Source organism: Patella vulgata, chromosome 1, assembly GCF_932274485.2.
Source record: "Patella vulgata chromosome 1, xgPatVulg1.2, whole genome shotgun sequence".
Taxonomy (NCBI): Eukaryota; Metazoa; Mollusca; class Gastropoda; family Patellidae; genus Patella; species Patella vulgata.
Window position 1 is genome coordinate 5,495,099 of NC_065879.2, and position 23,500 is coordinate 5,518,598.

At 35.8% G+C, this 23,500-nt stretch overlaps 1 protein-coding gene across 2 annotated transcripts; it reads left to right on the forward strand.

Moving 5' to 3' along the window:
- Nucleotides 1-157: 157 nt before the first annotated feature.
- On the forward strand, nt 158-22,724 carry LOC126815045 (conserved oligomeric Golgi complex subunit 3). Of its 2 annotated transcripts, XM_050540576.2 has the most exons (22): nt 158-322; nt 1,075-1,209; nt 1,785-1,846; nt 2,615-2,780; nt 3,194-3,268; nt 4,114-4,206; nt 4,909-5,037; nt 5,880-5,998; nt 6,369-6,495; nt 7,972-8,063; nt 8,788-8,927; nt 10,140-10,300; nt 10,846-11,002; nt 11,571-11,686; nt 12,966-13,055; nt 13,774-13,894; nt 15,096-15,140; nt 19,188-19,270; nt 19,737-19,871; nt 20,696-20,902; nt 21,177-21,275; nt 21,759-22,724. In XM_050540576.2, the coding sequence occupies exons 1-22, from the start codon at nt 158-160 to the stop codon at nt 21,786-21,788; spliced, it is 2,547 nt and encodes an 848-aa protein (XP_050396533.1). In that variant the 3' UTR covers nt 21,789-22,724. The 2 variants fall into 2 exon arrangements, with proteins under 2 accessions (XP_050396533.1, XP_050396542.1); XM_050540585.2 differs by lacking the exon at nt 15,096-15,140.
- The last annotated feature ends 776 nt before the right edge of the window (nt 22,725-23,500 follow it).

Here is a 23,500-nt window from a genome sequence, read left to right on the forward strand (position 1 = left end):
ACAAATAATTTTGTTAGTGGTTCGTTAGAGATTTTATTTCAGTCACCAAGACAGAAGAAAGGGTAAGTCATGACGCAAGAAATAAATTTGCATAACATACCAAAATATTCGTTTCGGAAAAAAAGATATTTATAAATATAATCCAATATTTGTAAAGATGGCTGACACGTTGCAACAAAAATCTGTTAATCAAAAAATAATTCGTGAAAAATTGTCTCTGTGGGAATCAAAGTCAGATCCTAAGGCTTCTTTGTCAAGGAAACAAAAGGATTCGTTGATAGAGTTGACAGAGCATTCAAATTATAGACCCATCCCTGAAGACGTAAGTCAGTATTTCAATTGCAGGTATCACTGGTCACCAACTCCTGTCAACAACTAAGGGCTTGACTAACTTCAAACTTGTCCTGTCAAAAGTACGGTCACCAGTCCAATAAAAGATGACAGGTCTAAATATTTTGTGATTAAGCGTGAAACTTAACTATTTCATTTGCTTTCTTGCTTTCTTGTAGCTTTTTCAGTTTTTGAGAGTATTGTTTGACTGAACGTCATACCTTAGCCCTACCGATTTCAAGTCATCCACAATTCTCACTGACTCAATTACATTGTAATAAAACATAAGTAACTATCCCAGACTATTATGAAAAACATGAATTGTTCATTGTTGTACCATCCACTGAATGTGGGAGCCACGGTGGGTAAGACGCTGGCTCGCTATCCTGGAGGTAGCGTGTTCAATCCCACATTGGCCGAGAAAGTTCATCAGAATTTTCAGACGTGGTTTCCCGATGTCAGTGGTGCAAGAAGGAGGGCCTGACAAGGACAGCTGTCTAGTCATTCGGATGGGGCGAAAAACCGAGGCCCGTGTACACATTGGCTTGCATGTAAAAGATCCCTTGGCAGTTGGAATTCGATATAAGAGTAGGCCATAGTGCTGCTGCCTGGGCAAAATTTCCCTTATAGCACACTGCATGTCTGTCTTCATTAGCCCAGTCGCAGCAGAACCGCAGGATGTTAAACCGCATTTCATTTCCACTGAATGTCATTTTACACATTTAATATTTTCTTTATTTTTAGCTTCCTGTGGATGATGCTCCAGTTGTCACTACAACCTCAACAGAACCACTTTCCCCTAGAGGACAAGATGTCTTCTTTAAACTTTTTCAAGAATCTGGACCTCCAGAAGGAGGGAAAATTGAAAATGCTCAACAGGTACTAATGATCAATCATCAAATATTCATAGTATATTTTCTGAGGCCAAAAGTGGGGTTGGATGGCTGATTGGTTAGTGCATTGCATCATAAGGTCTGTCATTTAGTCAACTGGCTTGGTTTCCGATTCACCAGTTGTACGTGACAAGGAGTAGGGTTGCCTGTCCAACCTTGTGGGTTTTCTCTAGGTCCTCCGACTGCTAAAGACCCCATAAAATAGAACCATATGTTGGTCCCGAAGTGACCTGGTTTGTGTACGTTAAACCCTATTTCACTCTCTCTCTCTGAGATCAATTACACCCGTACTCACTGGTGAAAGTCATAACTATTTTTATAATTGCTCATTATTACATGTATATATTGCATCTGTACCAAGATGTATGTACAGGTAATATGATATGTGAAACCACTTTTCTAAGATATTACGTGCTGTAATATTTCTACTTATGGGCCAAAACAATGATTTCTTTTATCTAAATGAAATTGATGTTTGTAATATTATTATTTGACATCAATGGACCCATGTAGATACAATTGATCTGTTTTCACCCTTTGTTACTTTTTTTTTTCATTTAGTTTTTCTCCTGGTTTTCTGAGTTAGAAGAAAATATAGATCAAGATGAAGAATCTCAATACAGGTTTGACATTTAAGAAATTTCCCTTTAAAGTTACCAGTGAAACAGATCTGTTGACTCGACGGAACCATAAACCTAGTGTTACTATTGACATTCATTTGTTTCTATTATAGGGGGGTTGGATGGCCGAATGGTTAGCATGTGGGTGTGGTATCATAAGGTCTGTCATTGAGTCAACTGGCGTGGTTTTGATTCCCCGGTTGTACGTGACAAGGAGTAGGGTCGCCTGTCAAACCTTGTAGGTTTTCTCCGGGTCCTCCAGTTTCCTCCCACTGTTAAAGACCCTTAGTCGCATGCGAATTATTGAAATAAAATTGAACCATATGGATGTCCCGAAATGACCTAGTTTGTGTCGAGTTCTACTACCAGACACTCGTCATTAATTTACACTCAGTAAAATCTGTTTACGACTATGTATACAACTCTATAACACCAACTCTATATACGTGTGCATTATTCTGTACTGGCCGTACAATTGTATAGTTACATAGTGGAGGTCGATGTAGCCATGTTTCAAAATTGGGTTTTGAAAAAAAGGCTATTTTCTGGCTTTCAAAATGACCGATGGGTCAGATCAAGTTACGGTCATTTCCCATAGCCCAAGGTCTTGACCGGCATATACGGCCGACGTGGAACCCATGGTCTGGAGTGAAAACATTTTTTTCCGTCAAAATAAATCAATAGTGTTTTTAAGAACAAATAAATATGTACATATTTTTAAATTTTAAGCTATTTGTGAATGTTTTCCAATTATTGGTATGATTATTTCAGAAATTATACGGATGAGTTGAATGGATATAGACAACAATGTAATATGGTATTGGATGAAGTCACACAAGCTTTAGATTATTTAAAGACATTACAGAATCAATATATTAATGTTTCTACTAAAACTAACACATTACATGAAGCTTGTGAACATCTGCTAGCTGAACAGGTCAGTTGTTTAAACTTTAAAAATTACTATTACTAGAAATCTTAGCAATACCAAATTCCTGGCCATTTAGTTGTGCTGTGTTAGAAGGTGTTTTTGTAGAACGATAATGTAGTGTAATAAGCTAAAGTTTGAATTTTGATAGATATTTACACTGTAACCCAGGTATTATTGAATGAATGTGAAAATAATTAGTTTCCTCCCACTGCTAAAGACCCCTATGGACAAGCAAATTATTGCAATAAGATTGAACCATATATAAGTCCCGAAATGACCTAGTTTGTGTCGAGTGGATGTTAAACCCCATTTCTCTCTCTCTCACATTCTGATTGTGTCTGAATATGCAGTGAAGCAAATTTGGTTTTATGAAAGTAATATGAAATTAATTATATAATTTGACATAAAATGTTTTTCAGACAAAATTAATGAACTTTGCCGAAGGTATAAGCAACAAGTTGTCATACTTTAATGAATTCGATAGTATTTCCAGTGTAAGTATATTTTAATTTAAATTGCAGCAAGAATCCTGCCGCAAGGATTTGGATGTATCTGATAAAAATGTTCTGTGTGCCAGTTTAAACATAACAAAACATCATGATAATAATAATAATAATAAGTCTCAATTTGTATAGCGCAAAAATACTTTATGGCACAGAGCTAACACAAGATTCCATTAAAGTGAATAAAGCTGTTAACAACAGGGATACATGATGGCTTGACAAATGTGGGTCTGGATCATAAGACAGGACACCCCTGGTTTCAATCACTGCATTGGCAACAAAAATACACCAGGATTTTCCAGCCTTTGTTTGCCCTTGCAAGATGATATACCAGATGAGGAAAAAGAGTCTTGTCATTTGCATGGGATAAAAAAAATCAAGCTGCTGTGTATACGACTGGTAGCACAGCTGAGAATTGACACAAAGGTATACTGTGAGATCATATAGCACACTGCAAGACATAAGTCTGTCTTCCTTGCTGCATTCCAACCTCGTGGGTTTTCTCCGGGTCCTCCAGTTTCCTCCAACTGCTAAAGACCCCTACACGCAAGTGAATTATGTAAATAAAATTAAACCATAATATGTTAGACCCGAAATGACCTAGTTTGTGTCGAGTGGACGTTAAACCCCATTTCTCTCTCTCTCTCTCTCCTTGCTGCATTAAAGTTAAACCCTTATATTTCATTGCTAGTTAACGACTAGAAAGAATCACTGATTAATAAATCTTGGTTTAAGATTGTTTAAGGACCTGAAAACCTTTTCATCTTTTAAAATGTGGATTCTTTTGGTCTCATTATTTATAATAACACTCATTGTATAAAATATTATTTTTACAGAAGCTTGGTTCTCCTACTCTATCTGTTACAAATGAATCATTTATACCAATGTTATCCAGAATGGATGAATGTATTCATTATTTTAGAAATAATGTAAGTATGCTTTCGTTTACCATTATTAAATTTTGCATTTATTTAAACATACATTATACAAGAGCTAAATCTGTCTATTGCAGGTCTTTCTTTAGGCCTGAAATGTTATCTAAATTATTAATTAGACATTAATTAACTTATCCAGAACATAATCAACTCTCGATGGCATCGCTAGTCTGCGATGTTTATTTGATTAGGTTCCGATTTGCAGTTCGACATTCCATTCATAATTAAATCATGAAATGGATAATCAAGACTATGTTTTTTATCGTACAGATTTAATAATGATGATCAAGGCTAGCTCGAAATTTCAATTGCTTAATTCTTCGTTCATAGTAGATCAATTTGACTGAAATTTTCAGCAAATTGCCATTACGTTATCTAGTTTTTAACTATTATAGTGAGAACTGTCAGCTCTTTAACTTATTTCCCATAATGTATCTTTAAATTTTGCATTTATTTAAGGTTATTTTGTTGCATGGATTGAAATAATTTATTGTATACATATATAATGACCAATGGCTTGCACTATAACCCGGTTATCATTTAAACTTGTGTATCTAGCACTAATTTCTTAGAGCAATACACAAAAACACATACTTATGGAAAAAAAACAGCTACTTATTTATTATCTTCTAGAGCATGCAATATGAATGGAGTAAGCACAATCATAAATGTTCATATTATTATTATTATTTTCAGGCACGATATAAAGAATCCCAGACGTATTTGGCCCGATTTAAGCAGTGTTTGTCTCGCGCTCTTGGTCTAATCAAAACACACGTTACAACTATATTACAAAATGCTACACAACAAGTTCAACCTAAAAAGGTAAACCATTCATTATTATATTTCTTTCTTTGATGGCTTACTCACTAACTAATAGGTCCCAGGTTATGCTGCAGGGCCCTTATTCACGAAAACTTAAACTAAGTTACAACCAAAATTTTAAGAAATACTGCAACTTCATTGGATATATGCAAATTGATTTTACTGGTCAGCCAATCGAATTGCAGTTTTTCTTAAAATTTCGATTGTATCTTAGTTTAAGTTTTCGTGAATAAGGACCCTGGTGTTTGCTGAGAAAGTTCCTATATCAGTGGTGTAGGTTGGAGGGCCTAGTGAGATATAGTAAAGCATTCATTATTATACTTCTTTCTTTGATTGGAGCCACAGTGGCTCAGTGATTAAGGTGCTTGCTTACTAACCAGGATGTTCCTTTTTTCGATCCTGGTACTGGTGGAGAAAGTTCCATCTGATTTCTCAGAGTGGTTTCCTCTTGTCAGTGTTGATAGATGGCTGACTGGCCTGGCAAGAAACAGCATGTAGTCGATCGGATGGGGGAGAGGGCGGGTTAGATGACCGAATGGTTAGTGCATGCGCGTTGTATCATAAGGTCTGTCATTCAGTCAACTGGAGTGGTTTCGATCCCCCGGTTGTACATGACAAGCGAATTATTGAAATGAAATTGAATCATATGTTAGTCGTGAAATGACCTAGTTTGTTTCAGATGGAAGTTAAACCCCATTTCTCCCTCTCTCTCTCTCTCTCTCTCGAATGGATAGGGGTGAAAAAGAACGTAAAAGAGCTGCTGACTATCAGAAACTCAGAGCTGGTCATTTATTCAAATATAATTATGTAACATAATGATTAAGATTATTTGTATATTTCAGGACACTCCTAATTTAGCAGACAATGCCTTTACATTATTTTATGGTAAATTCCGAGCTAATGCACCTCGTGTAAAATCGTTAACAGAACAGTTGGAGATTCGAGTTGACAAATCACCAGAGTAAGATCATTGTTTAAACTTGTTAGATCACTCAATATCAATTTATAATTTTTATTCACCAATTTTCTATTGAATGCCACACCGTTACCCAGGTATTATTTAATCTTGTCTATTTAGGACTAATTTCTTTTACATTCATTTAATATCAAATCTTTGTTTAAAAAAATGTAAAAATCATTTAGAATCACCCAAAATCATATAATTTGTACTTATGTCCAGTTTAAAGCTGACTGATTAATTTTGATACTGTGTGTTCAATTTACAATTATATAATTTCCTGACCACTGTTCAAAAATTAATCATTATACATAAATAATGAATTGGGTTGTTTATTTTTTAACAGAGAAATTAAAGGCATTTAATTTTTTAGATATGCAGAAGTATTAACAGAATGTCATCAGTGTTATTTTCTACAAAGAGAGAAGTTATTGGGTCCTAGTATCGCCTCTACTGTTACAGATCTTGCTGCTAAACATTATAGAGATCATTGTGCTCTGGTAAATATTTAACATAGTTTATATCATATTTACACAAGTATTCGTTCGATCAGTCGCGTCCCGATCTTATTGTATTAAAACAAACATCTAATACCTTGAGGAGAGAGAGACAGACAGACAGACAGACAGAGGGTTTAAGTCCACTCGACACAAAATATGTCATTTCGGGACTAATACATGGTTCAATTTTATTTTAATAATTCGCTTGCGCTATGGGTCTTTGGCAGTTGGAGGAAATCGTGGTGTAGGAGGTGGAGAAAGGAAGGCCTGACAAGGACAGCTGTCTAGTTGTTTGGATGGAACAAAAACCGAAGAGTTGTGTATACATTAGAGTGCACGTAAAAGACCCCTTGGCAGTTGTAATATTCGATATAAGAGTAAGCCATAGTGCCGCTGCCCAGGCAAAATTTCCCTCATAGCACACTGTATGGTGTATGCCCATCTTCGTTAGCCCAGTTGGAGCAGAACAGTAGGACGTTAAACCCCATTTCATTGTGAGAGCCAGAAAATATGATGAAGTGCTAATATTTTTAAAAGAGACAAACTTTTATTCCCAATTTTAATTGTATATATTTAATCATGTATATCTTTTTAAATATTTATATATGTAAAAGATTTGTTATATTTATTCTTAATTAATATATTTTCTGTGATATTTGTTTTATTTACATAAATAAATTCATTAATGTGATATCATTTTAATTTGTCTCATTAGATTCACCAAATGTTTGGCGCAATATAGCCCGGTTGGAGCTGACGTGCCATAAAACCATATTTCATTTCATTTCATTTATTAGGACGTTATACCCCATTTCATTTCATTGGTTGTGACTTTCGAAGGAAGCCTGATTGGCAATGTGTGACAACTCTTAGCCACATGTGCGCTACTACAAATAGCCACAGCAATCATGCATATTTTTCACATACTTTTCACAGACACGCTAACTTTTTTTACCCTACAGCATCAGACCCAAATATAATCTTATTCTATCACATGGATCAAGAAATGATTAGCGAGCTTGAAATTAAAATATAGCACTATGTTGTTACTCAATGTTCGAGCACTCCTTGAAACTCCTTGAAAATATTGGAAACATGAAAATGTGATTTCCAGTACTGGAAAATCCTGGAAAAACAAGATTACCCCTTGAAACTCCAGGAAAATTAACATTTGTGGTTTCGCTATATATTTTAAGATATAAATCTGAAGGTAGTCATCGAATGTTTCTTAAAAAAGATCACGAGCTTGTCGCCATAAGTCAAAGATTGTTCTTCACGCGTAGAAAAAAAATACATTATGATGTAGAATTCTATACAGGGACTCCTGGAATCTGGTAAATAACTCCTGGAAAACTCCTGGAAGTTTAACTGTTCTGAGTTGTACACACCCTGTTACTGGTTATTGTGCTGATGGCATTATTAGGATTTTTTTCTCACAACTTATTTTGAATACTCACCTACGTTTCTTTATTTCAGGTAAGAAGTGGTTGTGCTTTTATGGTTCATGTTTGTGAAGATGAATATCAGTTATTCTTTAATTTCTTTTCTAAACCAACACCCTTGTTAGAGTTAGTACAATTAATTTTTATTGACCAGTTGCCAGTACTCAGCCATCTTCAATAGAAGGCTTGATCTCGCTTTAACTCCGTACATCTTATCAAACCCTTCACCCTTCACGTAATACCCAGCATATTTTGGCACTTATTTCGATTGGGCACTGACCTAGCTTTAGAGCCTATCAGATTCCTCGATCATCGTGAATATCAAGTCTCGCGCTGTCCAGCTAATATGTCTATCTCTGATAATTGAGTTGCAAAGTTCAAGGTTCGTTCAATGTCGAGGTTTTTGTAGAGGTCGCTATATTTGTTTTGAGTGTGTTTGTGTCACAACCTCTGATTGGACGCTACTGTTCATGTGTCTGCTGTAAAGTTCGGGAATTGCAAAGCAGTGTAGTAAGGTCTAGATGTTGTAAAACTCGCGGTCATTGCTTCAGGAACGGGGGTTGGATGGCTGAATGGTTAAGGCCTGTCATTGAGTCAACTGACGTGGTTTCGAATCCCCGGTTGTACGTGACAAGGAGTAGGATCGCCTGTTCAACCTCGTGGGTTTTCTCTGGGCCCTCTGGTTTCCTCCCACTGCTAAAGAACCCTACGCGCATGCGAATTGTTGAAATAAAATTAAATCATGTGTTAGTCCCAAAATGACCTAGTCTTTGTCGAGTTTACATTACACATTTTTGACCTGAATATAATCTGAAATTGTTTATTGATAAACTATTATTTTTATTTACAGTCAGATGTTAGAAAAAATGTGCAATAATTTATATGACGTATTCAGACCACTGATTATACACGTTAATCATCTTGAAACCCTATCAGAACTGTGTAGTATTCTAAAAATAGAAATGATGGAAGAGCATATCAGTAATAATAGTAAGTACATTGTTTGATCATTGTTTGTATTTTGTCTGGTAGGGTCACCTGTCCAACCCTGTGGGTTTTCTCTGGGTCGTCCAGTGTCCTCCTACGGCTAAAGACCCCTACGTGCAAGCGAATTATTGAAATAAAATTGAATCATGTTTTAGTTCCGAAATGACCTAGTTTGTGTTGAGTGGACGTTAAACCCAATTTCTATTTCTTTCAATGCATTACCCCAAAAGTGCTGTGTATCTTTACATTAAAGTTGTAAAACCTTTGTGATACATATGAATACATTTAAGTATATCTGCCAAAAAATCAATTGAAGACTTTGCCTGGACCAAGAGGTGCCTGGAATGAAATTAATGCCATCTTGCTATTAATAATAGGGACCTTTTGCATCAGTACATATGTTCGTTTACATATTCGTTTTCGTATCCTCTAACACACGGTTTCACAATCTGACATACGATAATAGCTAGATGGAATTAATTTCACTCCACGAACCTCTTGGTCCAGGCAAAGTTTTAATCAATTTTTAGGCAGATATGCAATGAATCAAGCAGAATATTGCATTTGAACATATTCTACTACACAATCGACAATATACACATGGCGTCGAAAAATTGTGTAAAATTCAATATATGAGGCAAGAAACATTTTCGTTTACATACCTCCGTGAATCCAGCTCCACGGGTGTAACGTTTTTCACTGGTCAAACACTCATGTACGGGTTGACCTCACACTCGAATAGATGATGTTTTCGTATTCATTTTCGTACCAAGCGAAAGGTCCCTATTATCAGCGAACAATTTACATAAGATTATTAAAGATACATTATGGGAGATTAGATAAAGAGCTGGTAATTCTCACTATAATAGTTAAAAACTAGATAAGGTAAAGGCAATTTGCTGAACCGAGATTTTAGCGATTGAATTGTCGGCCTAACCTGAATCATCATTACTAAAGTCGGTAGGATGAAAAACATAGTCTTGATTTTCCATTTCATGATTTAATTATGAATGGAAGTCGAACAGCAAATCGGAACCTAATCCAATAAACATCGCAGGCTAGCGATGCCATCGAGAGTTGATTATGGCCTGGATAAGTTAATTAATGTCTAATTAATAATTTAGATAACATTTCAGGCTTAAAGAATGACCTGCAATTGGCAGATTTAGCTCTTGTATAATGTATGTCTAAACTTACATATATTATTATTTACAGGTCAAGAATTGGCAGCGTTTGAAGTGATCTGTAAACAGATGTTGATGGACGTACAAGAACGTTTAGTATATAGAACATATATCTATATCAAATCTGATATATTAAATTATTCACCAGCTTCAGGGGATCTGGCTTATCCTGAAAAACTTGAAATGATGGAGGTATAGATTACTTTTAATTACATCAGTTTGACAATTCCATTCTTCTTCCTAATCAGATATTATTTTCATGTTAACTTAATGTAGGTGGATGGCCGAATGGTTAGCATGTGCATGTTGTATCAAAAGATCTGTCATTGAATCAAGTGGCACGATTGATTGTACATGACAAGTAGTAGGGTCGCCTGTCCAACTTCGTAGGTTTTCTCCCGGTCCCCTACGCGCAAGTGAATTATTGAAATAAAATTGCACCATATGTTAGTCCCGAAATGACCTATTTAGTGTCAAGTGGATGTTAAACCCCATTTCTCGCTCTCTCTCTCTAGTTAAAACTGTTTCCAGCTCGACACAAACTAGGTCATTATGGGACTAACAACACAAAACTACCCACAAAATGGTCACATACAAGCTGAGAAGTGAAACCTTGCCACTTATATCAATGACAGTACTTATGATCTAAAGTGCATGCATAAGATCAATCGACCAACCAATCTCAATTTAAGATTTGGTAAATAAGTACAATATTCTGTTATTTTTGCTATTTACAGAGTATTGCAGAAAGTCTGAAGAAACCAGTCAGTAGCAGCCATTCTAGAACTCCATCAAATGCTTCTAGTACAAGTCAAGAAGTAGCACAGCTTACTATAAGTCAGGAGGATCAATTAGGAACAGAGGCAGGACAGATACCAACAACAAAAATACCAGGTGAAATGAAATGGGGTTTAACGTCCTACTGTTCTGCTCCAACTGGGCTAATAAAGATGGCCTACTCTTATATCGAATTCCAACTGCCAAGGGATGTGTACACGGGACCTCAGTTTTTCGTACCATCCAAACAACTAGACAGCTGTCCTTGTCAGGCCCTCCATCCTGCATCCCAGAAAATCTTGATCAACTTTCTCTGCCAACACTGGGATCGCACCCGCAACTTATACAGAATCGTTCAAATAATCAAAAATGTCAGCCCCCCCTCACCCTGCCGCCACCAACATGTACCGGAATAACCCTAACGAATTGACAGATGGGAGATTGAAAGGGATAATACTAAATCTAGTTGAATATTTTACAAAAACTAGCCATCCTCTCCTTCATTAAAGTTAATTTATTTGGTTTTAGAAAATTAATTTAACTAAATTGATATAGATAAGATAAGATTTTATTGTATCATTGCATCCACCAAGGACAGCATACACAGTTTAAACAATAGTTGATCATACAATTATAATATATAAACTCTATAATGTTATTTCTTTATTGTTATTGATATTGGCAGGTTTAGAAATAACACCAACTAATATGCCCATGTCACCAGCAGATTTACATGGTATGTGGTATCCTACAGTACGTAGAACACTAGTAACTCTGTCCAAACTATATAGATGTATTGATGTAAGTTACTTTTATCTTAGGGCGGGGGTGGATGGCCGAATGGTTAGATCTGTCATTGAGCCAACTGGTGGGGTTTTGATATCCCGGTTGTACATGACAAGGAGTAGGGTCGCTGTCCAACCTCATGGGTTTTCTCTGGGTCGTCCGGTTTCCTCCCATTGCTAAAGACCCCCTATGCGCAAGCAAATTATTGAAATAAAATTAAACAATATGTTAGTCCCGAAATGACCTAGTTTGTGTCGAGTGGACGTTAAACCCCATTTCTCTCTCTTAATAATCATTTATTGTTTATCTAATTAAGAGACTGCATTGTATGTAATTGTTTCTTGTCTTTCAAAAAAAATATAAATGTAACTTGAAGTTTAATATCAGAATTAGATGTACTATGTTACTTACTGGAAGTACCTTGTAGTTTTGAAATGAAATGAAACGAAATGAAATGGGGTTTAACGTCCTACTATTATGCACCGTACTGGGCTAATGAAGACGGACATACGCCATACAGTGTTCTATGAGGGAAATTTTGCCCAGGCAGCAGTACTACAGCCTACTCTTATATCGAATTCCAACTGTCAATGGATTTGCTGCATGCACGCCAATGTGTACACGGGACCTCGGTTTTTCGTCCCATCCAAATGACTAGACAGCTGTCTTTGTCAGGCCCTCCGTCCTGCATCACTGACCAGGGGGAACCATGCCGGAAAATCTGGATGAACTTTCTCGGCCAATGCAGGGAGTGAACACTCAACCTCCAGACTAGCGAGCCAGCGTCTAAGACACAGTGACCCCCGGTAAAAAAAAATAAGTTACACATATTTAAAGAAAAAACACCCAACCAATTTTGAAAAGAAGAAAATTGAGTAATGTAAAGCCATGCAAAAACAATACTCTGGGTCTGGATTGTCTGAGAACCGGAGGGGGGATTGGATGGCCGAATGGTTAGCATGTGCACGCTCTATCATACGGTCTGTCATTGAGTCAACTGGCATGGTTTCGATTCCCCAGTTGTACATGACAAGGAGTAGGGTCGCCTGTCCAACCTTGCGGAGTTTTCTCTGGGTCCTCTGGTTTCCTCCCACTGCTAAAGACCCCTACGCAAATTATTGAAATAAAATTAAACCATATGTTAGTCCCGAAAGTTTGTGTCAAGTGGACGTTAAACCCCATTTCTCTCTCTAATCTCTCTGAGAACCAGAATGTTTTTTTGTATTGCCTAAAAGCTGAGCTCAGTACTGTAAAGTGTAAATTCAGCCTTACATTAATATCTTTTGTCTTACAGAGAACAACATTTCAAGGTTTATCACAAGAAGCACTACAAGCTTGTATAGATTCATTGAAGAAAGCTGAAGATGGAATAAGTAAAAGAAAGGTATGTAAAATAGTACCCCATGTTCCTGAAGCTACGACTGCGAGTTTTACAACATCTGAACATTGCTAGATTACTTCACAATTCCCGATCTCATAGCTACGTTATCTACAGACACGTGAACAGTAGCGTCCAATCAGAGGTTGTGACATAGTTAAAGCGAGATCAAGCCTTCTATTGAAGAGGATAGAACTCAGGCTATCCAGACACTCATATTCATAACAATCAAGGCTACATTAAACCCCTCCCTTGTCAGTGATGCAGGATGGAGGGGCTGACGAGGAAAGCTGTCTAGTCGTTCGGATGGGACGAAAAACCGAGGTCCCGTGTACACATTGGCGTGCACGTAAAAGATCCCTTGGCAGTTGGAATTCGATATAAGAGTAGACCGTAGTGCCGCTGCCCGGGCAAAATTTCCCTCATAGCACACTGTATGGCGTATGCCCGTCTTCATTAGCCCAGGTTAAGAGCAGAACAGTAGGACGTTAAACCCCATTTCATTTCATTTCATTTCATTTCGCATTCAACCCCATACTAAACTTAGGCTGTCTGTCTACAGTTAGCTCCCCTTGAGAACAGACACTAAGCTAGTTGACCAACATTTTAAGTCCTAAATTGACGATTTTAGTTGAACAGACACAGCATACCAGGGAAACAAATTTGACTACTTTTTGGCATTCAGTAGTGCGGCATGCTGATGACTTGAGTTTTCTTGTTGCAGGTTGCATTAGATGGACAGCTTTTCCTTGTCAAACATTTATTGATACTACGAGAACAGATTGCACCGTTTCACGCCGATTTCTCTATTCGAGAAACTCATCTAGATTTTACCAAATTTAAAGGTCAGTGCTCATTCAAGCGTCATATTAGCCGTACATAGTTTTATGTTAGTGTTTGAATTTATTAGTTGATGTATTATTTGTTGCTTTATGCACATCCGATCCCATTTATACCTTTAGCGTCATAACTCTTTCAGTACACAGTGCTTTTTCAGATGATTAATGCTAAAATACATGCTAACATTTTCTAAGCATTGGATATATCTAAAATATGACTTGGATTGATTCAACCAGAGTAACTCTTATTTATCAGAATTAAAACAAAATAGATTGTACATTGTGTGATGTTGAATTGGTGCATATGGACATCAATCCGATTAAAATACAGATCTATATTTCGTTTCGTTTTTTATACTTTCGATGGCCTACACTACATGAAGATCTGACAAGTTATAGCGATAGGTCACGTCAGAGGTCATATGAGTAGCTTTTCACCCTATGACATCAGACATTTGATTAACCAATCAGCATTGATGTTTCTAGTGGATTACCTACAGTTCAGTGCACCTCACGCCAAAAGCTCGTCATAACAGACTGTTTTATTGGCTAATCCTTTACATCATCCAGAACGCGGGTTATATAACAACTCTTCTGATCCTAGTGTAGTAAAGACAAGTTAAACAAAATTTTGAACTATAAAAAACGAAACGGAATAGGATCTGTGGATATATCTTAATCAGATTAATGGACTACATTTTATTCGGAGAAAGAGATCGTACACGTTGGGCACTGAAAGAGTTATGGTATAACATTTTGATTTGTAGATTTCTCTATTATCTTGTAAGAATGGATCCATAAAAATAATTAATGAAATCAAGTTAAATATACCAGAAATATATCTCAAATCTCATTTTAAAAATGAAATATAATTTAATGCACTATCGTGATATTAACGCACGTATGTTGCTTTTTATGCCTCTGATGGAACCCTCAGTAAAATAAAATTTTCGAAAGAGTCTAACTTAAAGAATTCTTTGTTGATTTAGTAATATCCTCACAATTCAAGTTTACTAGTAGTTTGTATGTGGATAATACTACACGTTTAATCACCACCTCCGCCACTTCTTGTTAAATTCACCATATGTTTGGCGCAATATAGCCCGGTTGGAGCTGACGAGCCATATAACTCCATTTCATTCATTCAATACCTCCGCCGCTTTATTTTGCATATTGTTTACTTTGAATATTGTTTTCACTATAACAGAGATGACATTCACCGAACACGGCCTGGGTTTCAGAAGTATAAGGGGTATGTTCATATCTATGTTTTTAAGTGTTGTTTCATGTAGTCTGCATCAACATATCAGTCATTTTGATTGACACACTGTAATCCAGGTATCATTTAGTATTTCGCACTAATAAGAGAGTTATCTGTAAGAAAACACTGTAACCGAGGTATCATTTAATCTTGTGCATTTAGCTCTAATTTCTTTTACATTCGTTTAATATCAAATCTTTGTTTAATAATTTGTAAAAGTCATTTAAAATCACCAAAAATCATCTAACTTGTACTTGTGTTTAGTTAATTCTGATAATGAGTGTCCAATTTACAAGCATTTAATTTCCTGACCACTGTTCAAAAATTAATCATTATACATCAATAATCAATTGTGGTGTTTATGATTTAACAGTGATCGAGAAATTAAACGCTTGTAAATTGGACACTCATTTTCTAAATTGAACGGTCAGCTTTAAACTGAACACAAGTACAAATTAGATGATTTTTGGTGATTTTAAATGAATTTTTAAACAAAGATTTAATATTGATAGAATATGAAAGAAATTCGTGCTAGATACACAAGATTAAATGATACCTGGGTTACAGTGACAGCTACATGTCTAATTCAGTAGAATTTCCAATAAACATACATTATGCAAGAGCTAAATCTACCTATTGCAGGTCTTTCTTTAGGCCTTAAATGTTATCTAAATTAGACATTAATTAACTTATCAAGACCATAATCAACTCTCGATGCCATCGTTAGCCTGTGATACTTAGTGCATTTGAAAACGTTTTGTGATGGATGATTTAAAGAGATAGTCCAGAGTGAAGCCATTTGACTGAAATTTTCAGCATATTCTTTTGTCATTATCTATTTTTTCACTATGATAGCGAGAACTGTCAGCTCTTTATCTAATCTTACCTAATGCCCCTCTAATCTCTTTAATAAAACACCTGTTTGTTTTTACTTGAGCATGAGATGTACAGATTCGTATATTTAAAGCGAGAATTTCATAGTTTATAAGAAAGTCAAAACATAATTATTTCTATGTCTTTTGCTCAATAGGTTGTCAAGTCACTATTATACGATCATAGGTTATCATTATCACACTTATAAGATCATTCACACTGGAAATAAAAACACAATTACCTGCCTTGTTTTTCTATTCCCCCCATGGAATAGCTATCTTCAAACGTTTTAATTTGAAGTTGAAAATGATATTTTTGCCAATTTCTCAACTGGCAATAGTGAATTATAGGATTAATAGGATTATTCTTTAACAAGGTAGGACTGTTTATAGATACCATCTATTTTAAGGCTTTATTTTAATACATTTTACAAATATAACTTAAAAATATGAAATTCTCGCTTTAAGATTTATCATATTACTGTACATGTTGAGTAAATCTATTGGCTGCAAAAAAATTCACTGTCTTCCATACATATTTGACTACTGCTTTAAACACCTGGGGATGGGGGGGGGGGGGCCTAATGGCTAGCATGTGCGTGCAATATTGTAAGGTCTGTCATTGAGTCAACTGGCGTGGTTTTGATTCCCATTTTGTACGTGATAAGGAGTAGGGTCGCCTGTCCTCCGGTTTCCTCCCACTGCTAAAGACCCTTAAGTGCAAGCGAATTATTGAGAGAGAGAGAGAGAGGGAGAGAGAGAGAGGGAGAGAGATAGAGGGAGAGAGAGAGAGAGTCCACTGACACAAACTAGGTCATTTCAGGACTAACATATGGTTCCATTTTATTTCAATAATTCACTTGCACATAGAGGTCTTTAGCAGTGGGAGGACCCGGAAAAAACCCTTATTTTTTTTATACTAATATTAGACGATTAATTTTACCACATAATGCACAAAATATTTATTTATGCTTAAAAATCTTAACACATAATACATTTTGCACTAGAAATCATTTGTCTTAAAAACAATATTTCACTCTTTATACAATAACATGGGTTAGGATGTAGATTTTCATTTAGAAATGAACAGATACAGAAATAGCTCACACCAATTGAATTCTTGGTTTATAAAAGAATTTGACATAAAGGGCAATTTTCAAGAAGTTGACCTACTAACTTACACAATATATTTCCTCTACATATATATATTTGGTTTTTATCAACCTTTTTATTAAAATTTTAATTAAAATGAATTAAACTGAGTCATTAAGGAGGATATTTATTAATTTATATTTGAAAAGCAGACAGAAAATACGCCCCAAATTTGATTTTATGCCGCATAAGGATGACCTTTCATTAAATTGAATTATGGTCTTTTTTAAATTATATCTGAAATGAAATTGATGCTTTCCGGAAACAGAAAATATCACACGAAAGTATAAAATAATCTCCATTGTGAACCTATTGTTTGTAAATATTTTTATGTTGTTTGTTTGTAATAAATGTTCATTAGGGTTATGGTATCGTTTGTTTCTTATATCTGGCACTGTCCGTGTAAGTTGGTTGTAGCTCCGTACTTATATAATTATCACTGGTTAAGGTAAACGCCATTTTTAACATCCTGATTTTCAGCTGCAGTTAATCCGAAGATATTTTAGTATTTGGGAATCTAGAGACTCTTTGAATCAATATTTTAAAACAAAAGTCTGGGCTGTTCTGGTGAATGTCATGCTCTATATCTTTATTTAACATAACCCCATATTATTCTATAACTAGATGCAAATAGAAGCAAATATTGAATACAGCCATTGAATACAGCCATTGAATAACCTATGCCATTGAATAACCTATGGTTGTATTCAATGGCTTGGAAACACACTACTTTTATCCTGAATGACGTCACTTTCAGAATTACGTCAAACTGTAATGACGTCACCACTAGGCAACCACACTTTTTGTAAAAAGGAAAGAAAAAAGGGCAGAACGTATGATGAATTTTAACGTTATTGGTGATGATTATTTTTGATAATCTGGATAGTACAGTGTATTTTGAGATTTACATGTAGTTATAGAATAAAAACAGAACTCAATGACCATTGAATACCGTTCAGTTATTCAGTGGTTCAAGAGAGTGTATCCCTGCGCAAGTATTCCACGAGCAATATGTTTTATAAAAGGTTCCCATGTATAAACCAGATTATAATGTATATCTCAACATTTATATACAAGTATGTTTTATAAAAGGTTCCCATGTATATACCAGATTATTATCTCAATATATTTATATACCAGTATGTTTTATAAAAGGTTCCCATGTATATACCAGATTATTATCTCAATACATTTATATACCAGTATGTTTTATAACAATCTGATTCAAATACAGATCTATATTTTGTTTTGTTATTATATACTTTCGATGGCCTCTACTACATGAAGATCTGACCAGTTTTACTGGGAGGTCGCATCAGGGCTCATACGAGCTTGTTTTGACCCGTTGACGTCAGACATTGATTAATCAATCTGCGTTGACGTTTCTAATTGCTTACCAACGGTTCTGTGCAGACCACGTCAAGAACTCGCCATAACAGACCATTTCATTGGCTAATTGCTCACATCAAATAGAACGCGGGTTATATAACAATTCTTCCAGATCCTAGTGTAGTAAAGACAAGTAAAATGAAATTTTAATCAGATTTATTTTATAAAAGGTTCCCATGTATACACCAGATTTAGATGAAGCCTTTGTTTTTGTATTGAGAATACCCTATCTTAATATTACTATAGGTTTGTCATAGCTTTGATCATGTAAAAAATGTTGATCTTCTAAAACTTATATCAATATAAGAAAATAATGAAATGAAATGAAATGGAGTTTAACCTCCTACTGTTCTGCTCCTATACTGGGCTAATGAAGACAGGCATACGCCATACAATGTTCTATGAGGAAAGTTTTGCCTGGGCAGCGGAACTACGGCCTAATGTTATATCTAATTTCAACTACCAAGCAGGGATCTTTTACATGCGCGCCACCTATCTTTAGATTACAATAGGTTTGTGATGACTTTGATAATATAGAAAATATTGATTTTCTAAAACTTATATCAATATAAAAAAAAGGTCTAAAATGAACAGATTTGATAAGATGTGTGTTTATCTATTACAGATGCAGCTTATGCTTTATTACAGAAGAAATCCCAACTATTTGCATTAAACAGTACCAATGCTCTTCTTCATTTTATACTTGAGGTGAGCACATTACAAATTATTTTTATTTTTATTTAATTCTTATGATCATGACGTTCTTCTTTTTTTTTTTTAGGGGGGGTGGATGACCGAATGGTTAGCGCCTGTGTGTTGTATCATAAGGTCTGTCATTGAGTCAACTGGCAGGGTTTCGATTCCCTGGTTGTACATCACAAGTAGTAGGGTTGCCTGTCCAGCCTTATGGGTTTCTACCCATTGCTAAAGACTCCTACCTGCTAGCGAATTATTGAAATAAAATTGAAAAATATGTTAGTCCCAAAATGACCTAGTTTGCATTGAGTTGACTTAAACTCCATTTCACTTTCTCTTTGCCCAGACTTCAATGGCAATTTTTAAAACACCTGTATTTCAGCTCGCACACCTGTTCTATGATGAGCTTTTGATAAAATATGATCATGATGTTCCAACATATAAATCAGTGACCAGTGAAAAATCTTTGTATTTACAGGGAACACCACAAGTGACCGAGTTTTTTGTTGATTCTAAACATGATGTGGATCAACAATTAAAGAAAACATGTGAAGATTTCATACACCATGTTTCAGATAGTTTAACTGGTCCACTGAAAGCTTTTCTTTCCAGGGTAAGTGTTCACTTTATTTGTGTCGAGTGGACGTTAAACCCCATTTCTTTCTTTCCTTTCACTTTATTTGTAACAGTCACTTGTAACAACCATTTATTGTCATTTGTAACAGCCACTTATCGTCATGTAAAGGAGGGGGGGGGAGGTGGATGGCCGAATTGTTAGCACGTGCACGCTGTATCATAAGGCCTGTCATTGAGTCAACTGGCATGGTTTCGATTCCCCGGTTGTACATGACAAGGAGTAGGGTCGCCTGTCCAACCTCGTGGGTTTTCTCTGATTTCTCCGGTTTCCTCTCACTGCTAAAGACCCCGACGCGCAAGCGAATTATAGAAATAAAATTAAACCATATGTTAGTCCCGAAATGACCTAGTGTGTGTTGAGTGGACGTTAAACCCATCTCTCCCTCTCTCTCTCTCCCTCCCCTTTGATGGGCCTCTTTTTAATCTGATTGAATTTAAGATGATACTGTTAACCCTTAGGGCTCTAGCGTCTAAAAGACCAGCCGTGGATGCCCCTTGACTGGAGTACTGGGCACCGACCGCCACTGGTACCCATTCGGCCAATAAGTAACGAACAGTGGCAGCCAGTATTTTAGCTGAATTTTTTGGCTGCTCAGGTCTTAAGGGTTCATAATAGTACAAAAAGAAAATTTTTGGTCCATTTTTAGCCTGAGAGGCTAGTATATAGGCCTAATGTCTTTCAGGGCGTCAGTGCCCAAAGGTGTTAAAGGGTATAGTTGATTTTTAAAAATTTGTGTTCTAATTGGAGATAAAGACAGATGTCCTAATTCACAGATATTTTTAATTTTTTTTATTTTTTAGGCATCAGTTGTGATAAATATGAAAAAGGAAGAAGCAACTGCAAGTGTTACATTACGTCAACAGCCTTTTGCAACACCGGAAAAAGTTCACGATGTTGTAGCAGAGACTTATAAAATGGTTAAAACTAAAACCCCAGGTGTATTACGAAGTATGGCTTTGTATTTGGCCAATAAAGATACTGAATCTATTTTATTTAAACCTATCAAGGTAATTACAATTATACATTCTATCAAATAAAATTAAAGGGTGAGTCTATCCAACCTCGTGTGTTTTTTCCGGGTCCTCCAGTTTCCTCCCACTGCTAAAGACCCCTACATGCAAGCAAATTATTGAAAAAAAATTGAACCATATGTTAGTTCCAAAATGACCTAGTTTGTGTTGAGTGGATGTTAAACCCTATTTCTCTGTCTGTCTGTTGAATTTTGTTTTGTCGGTTATACATTTATTAAAAACCCTATTTTGACATGTTTTCTTTTAAAAGGTGAATGTTCAACAATGTTTTCAACAATTAGAACAGATTTTACAAGATGAATATAATGAAGAAGATAGGCAGATCGTGGCTTGTCCCAGTTCAGAACAGGTATTGGTTTACACCTTTTTCACCTGGTCATATACTAATTTTTATGTTTATAAATATATTTCTTGACACCAGATGTAGTTTTGTGTGGTTTAATGGTCAAGAACAAGACATTAAGTAATATATTGAAACAATACGAGGAACGTACTTAATGTCTTCAGCTCAAGACCATTAAACAGCTTAAAATACAGACACGCGCCCAGTGCTTTGCAATGAAATACGTCACTTGAGTCTAATATTTCATCTAGTATTAAATAGTTTTTTGAAATAATGGTACCCCGTCCAACATCAAAGGATGAGGTCACATCTGTATTTTAGGACCACATATAGGTGGTTAAATAATTGAAGTTCATGGGTTAACGTGAGCGATCACATCATTCTCACTATGTTGGCTTGTTTTATTTGAAGCCAATACAACAACGACGTTTGCATTCCATGACCCAAGAGGTTTAATTGATCCAATAATATTATTATTATATATTTCAGGTTAACTTGCTGTTGTCAACTTCCAAGTGAACCATTAATACAATTTATAGAGAGGGCTACACTGTATATAATAAAATATATTTGTAATCTGAGGGATTCTCAATTATAACATATTTTGGGTTATTCCATGTCAAAAATTTCAAATTTTGGCTTGATCGAACCGACAGTTGGACAATAAAGGTAAATTGCATCAGAATATCAGCTTTTTGAACAAAAAGTAAGCATATAATGAGGACAATAGAAAGGGGTGGGTCTAATTCATTGGGTGATTTGACGGGGAATAACTCTTTTATTAAATACAGATCGGGAAAATTTTGTTATTGATTGTTATTGTTCAAACTGATTAAAACACAGATCCTATTTCGTTTCGTTTTTTTATAGTTCAAAATTTCATTATGTTATATTGTTAGGACTATTGGTCTCATATTAGTCTTGTATAACAAACAGATTCTCTCAGTCAAGACATTTTATTCAAACCTCGTGCAACTACCATCAACAGGTCTTGATACTTTAAATAGCTTCGGTTATCACACAAACATTACTAACACTACATTTACGACATACCCTGACACATTATACTTGTCTTTTCTACACTAGGATCTGGAAGAGTTGTTATTTTACTGCCGTTCTGGTTGAAGTTAGGGATTAGCCAATGAAACGGTCTGTTACGGGGAGTTCTTGGCGTGCGATGCACAGAACTGTGGCTAAACCACTAAAAACATCAATGCAGATTGATTAATCAATGTCTGACATCATAGGGTCAAAAGTCACTCGCATGACCTCTGATGCGACCTTCCAGTACAACCGGTCGGATCTTCATGTAGTGTAGGTCATCGAGAGTATAAAAAAAATGAAACGGAATATAGATCTGTATTTTAATCTGATTGGCTATAGTTAAAACCTTAGCATCTATTTATTAATGTAAGTAATTTGTATATACTGTGGAGAAATAATTGTAGATATATATACAGCTTGTTGTGTATATTACAGATAAAATAATAACTAATATTTTTTATATGAGAAATGCTTTGTTACATATTTCAACCTATCCATGGACTTTAATTGTTGCTTGAGGTAACTTTCTTGTATCCTATATATTGTATAGTAACAATAGGGTTAGCGTCCTACTTTTCGGTGTTGGATTGCCGAATGGTTAGCGTAGGTTGTATCATAAGGTCTGTCATTTAGTCAACTGGCTTGGTTTTGATTTCCTGATTGTACGTGACAAGGAGTAAGATCACCTGTACAACTGCATGGGTATTTTCCGGGTTTCCTCCCACTGCTAAAGACCCCTACGCGTTAGTCCCGAAATGATCTAGTTTGTGTTGAGTGGACTTAAACCTTTCTCTCTCCCTCTCTGCACCAACCGGGCTAATGAAGACAGGTATCCACCATGCATTGTGTTATGAAATGATTTAAAATGGGGTTTAATGTCCTACTATATGAACTGACCAACTTACCCGATACATTGTGCTCTTATTTCAATTTCTCCAGCTATCAAGAGTTCTTTTATGTGTATTATGTGTATGTTGATATGTACACAGGACCGCGTTTTTTTTTTGTCCGATCCGATTGACTAGACACTGTCTTTAACATGTCTTCGATCCATCAACACTGACAAGTGGAAACCCTGCCCCAAAAATTTCTCTGCCAACACCGAGAGCGAACCCAAGACCTACTGGTTAGCGATCCCCGTCTTACTTTCTCAGCCACCACGGCTCCCATATTTTGTAACTGATAGA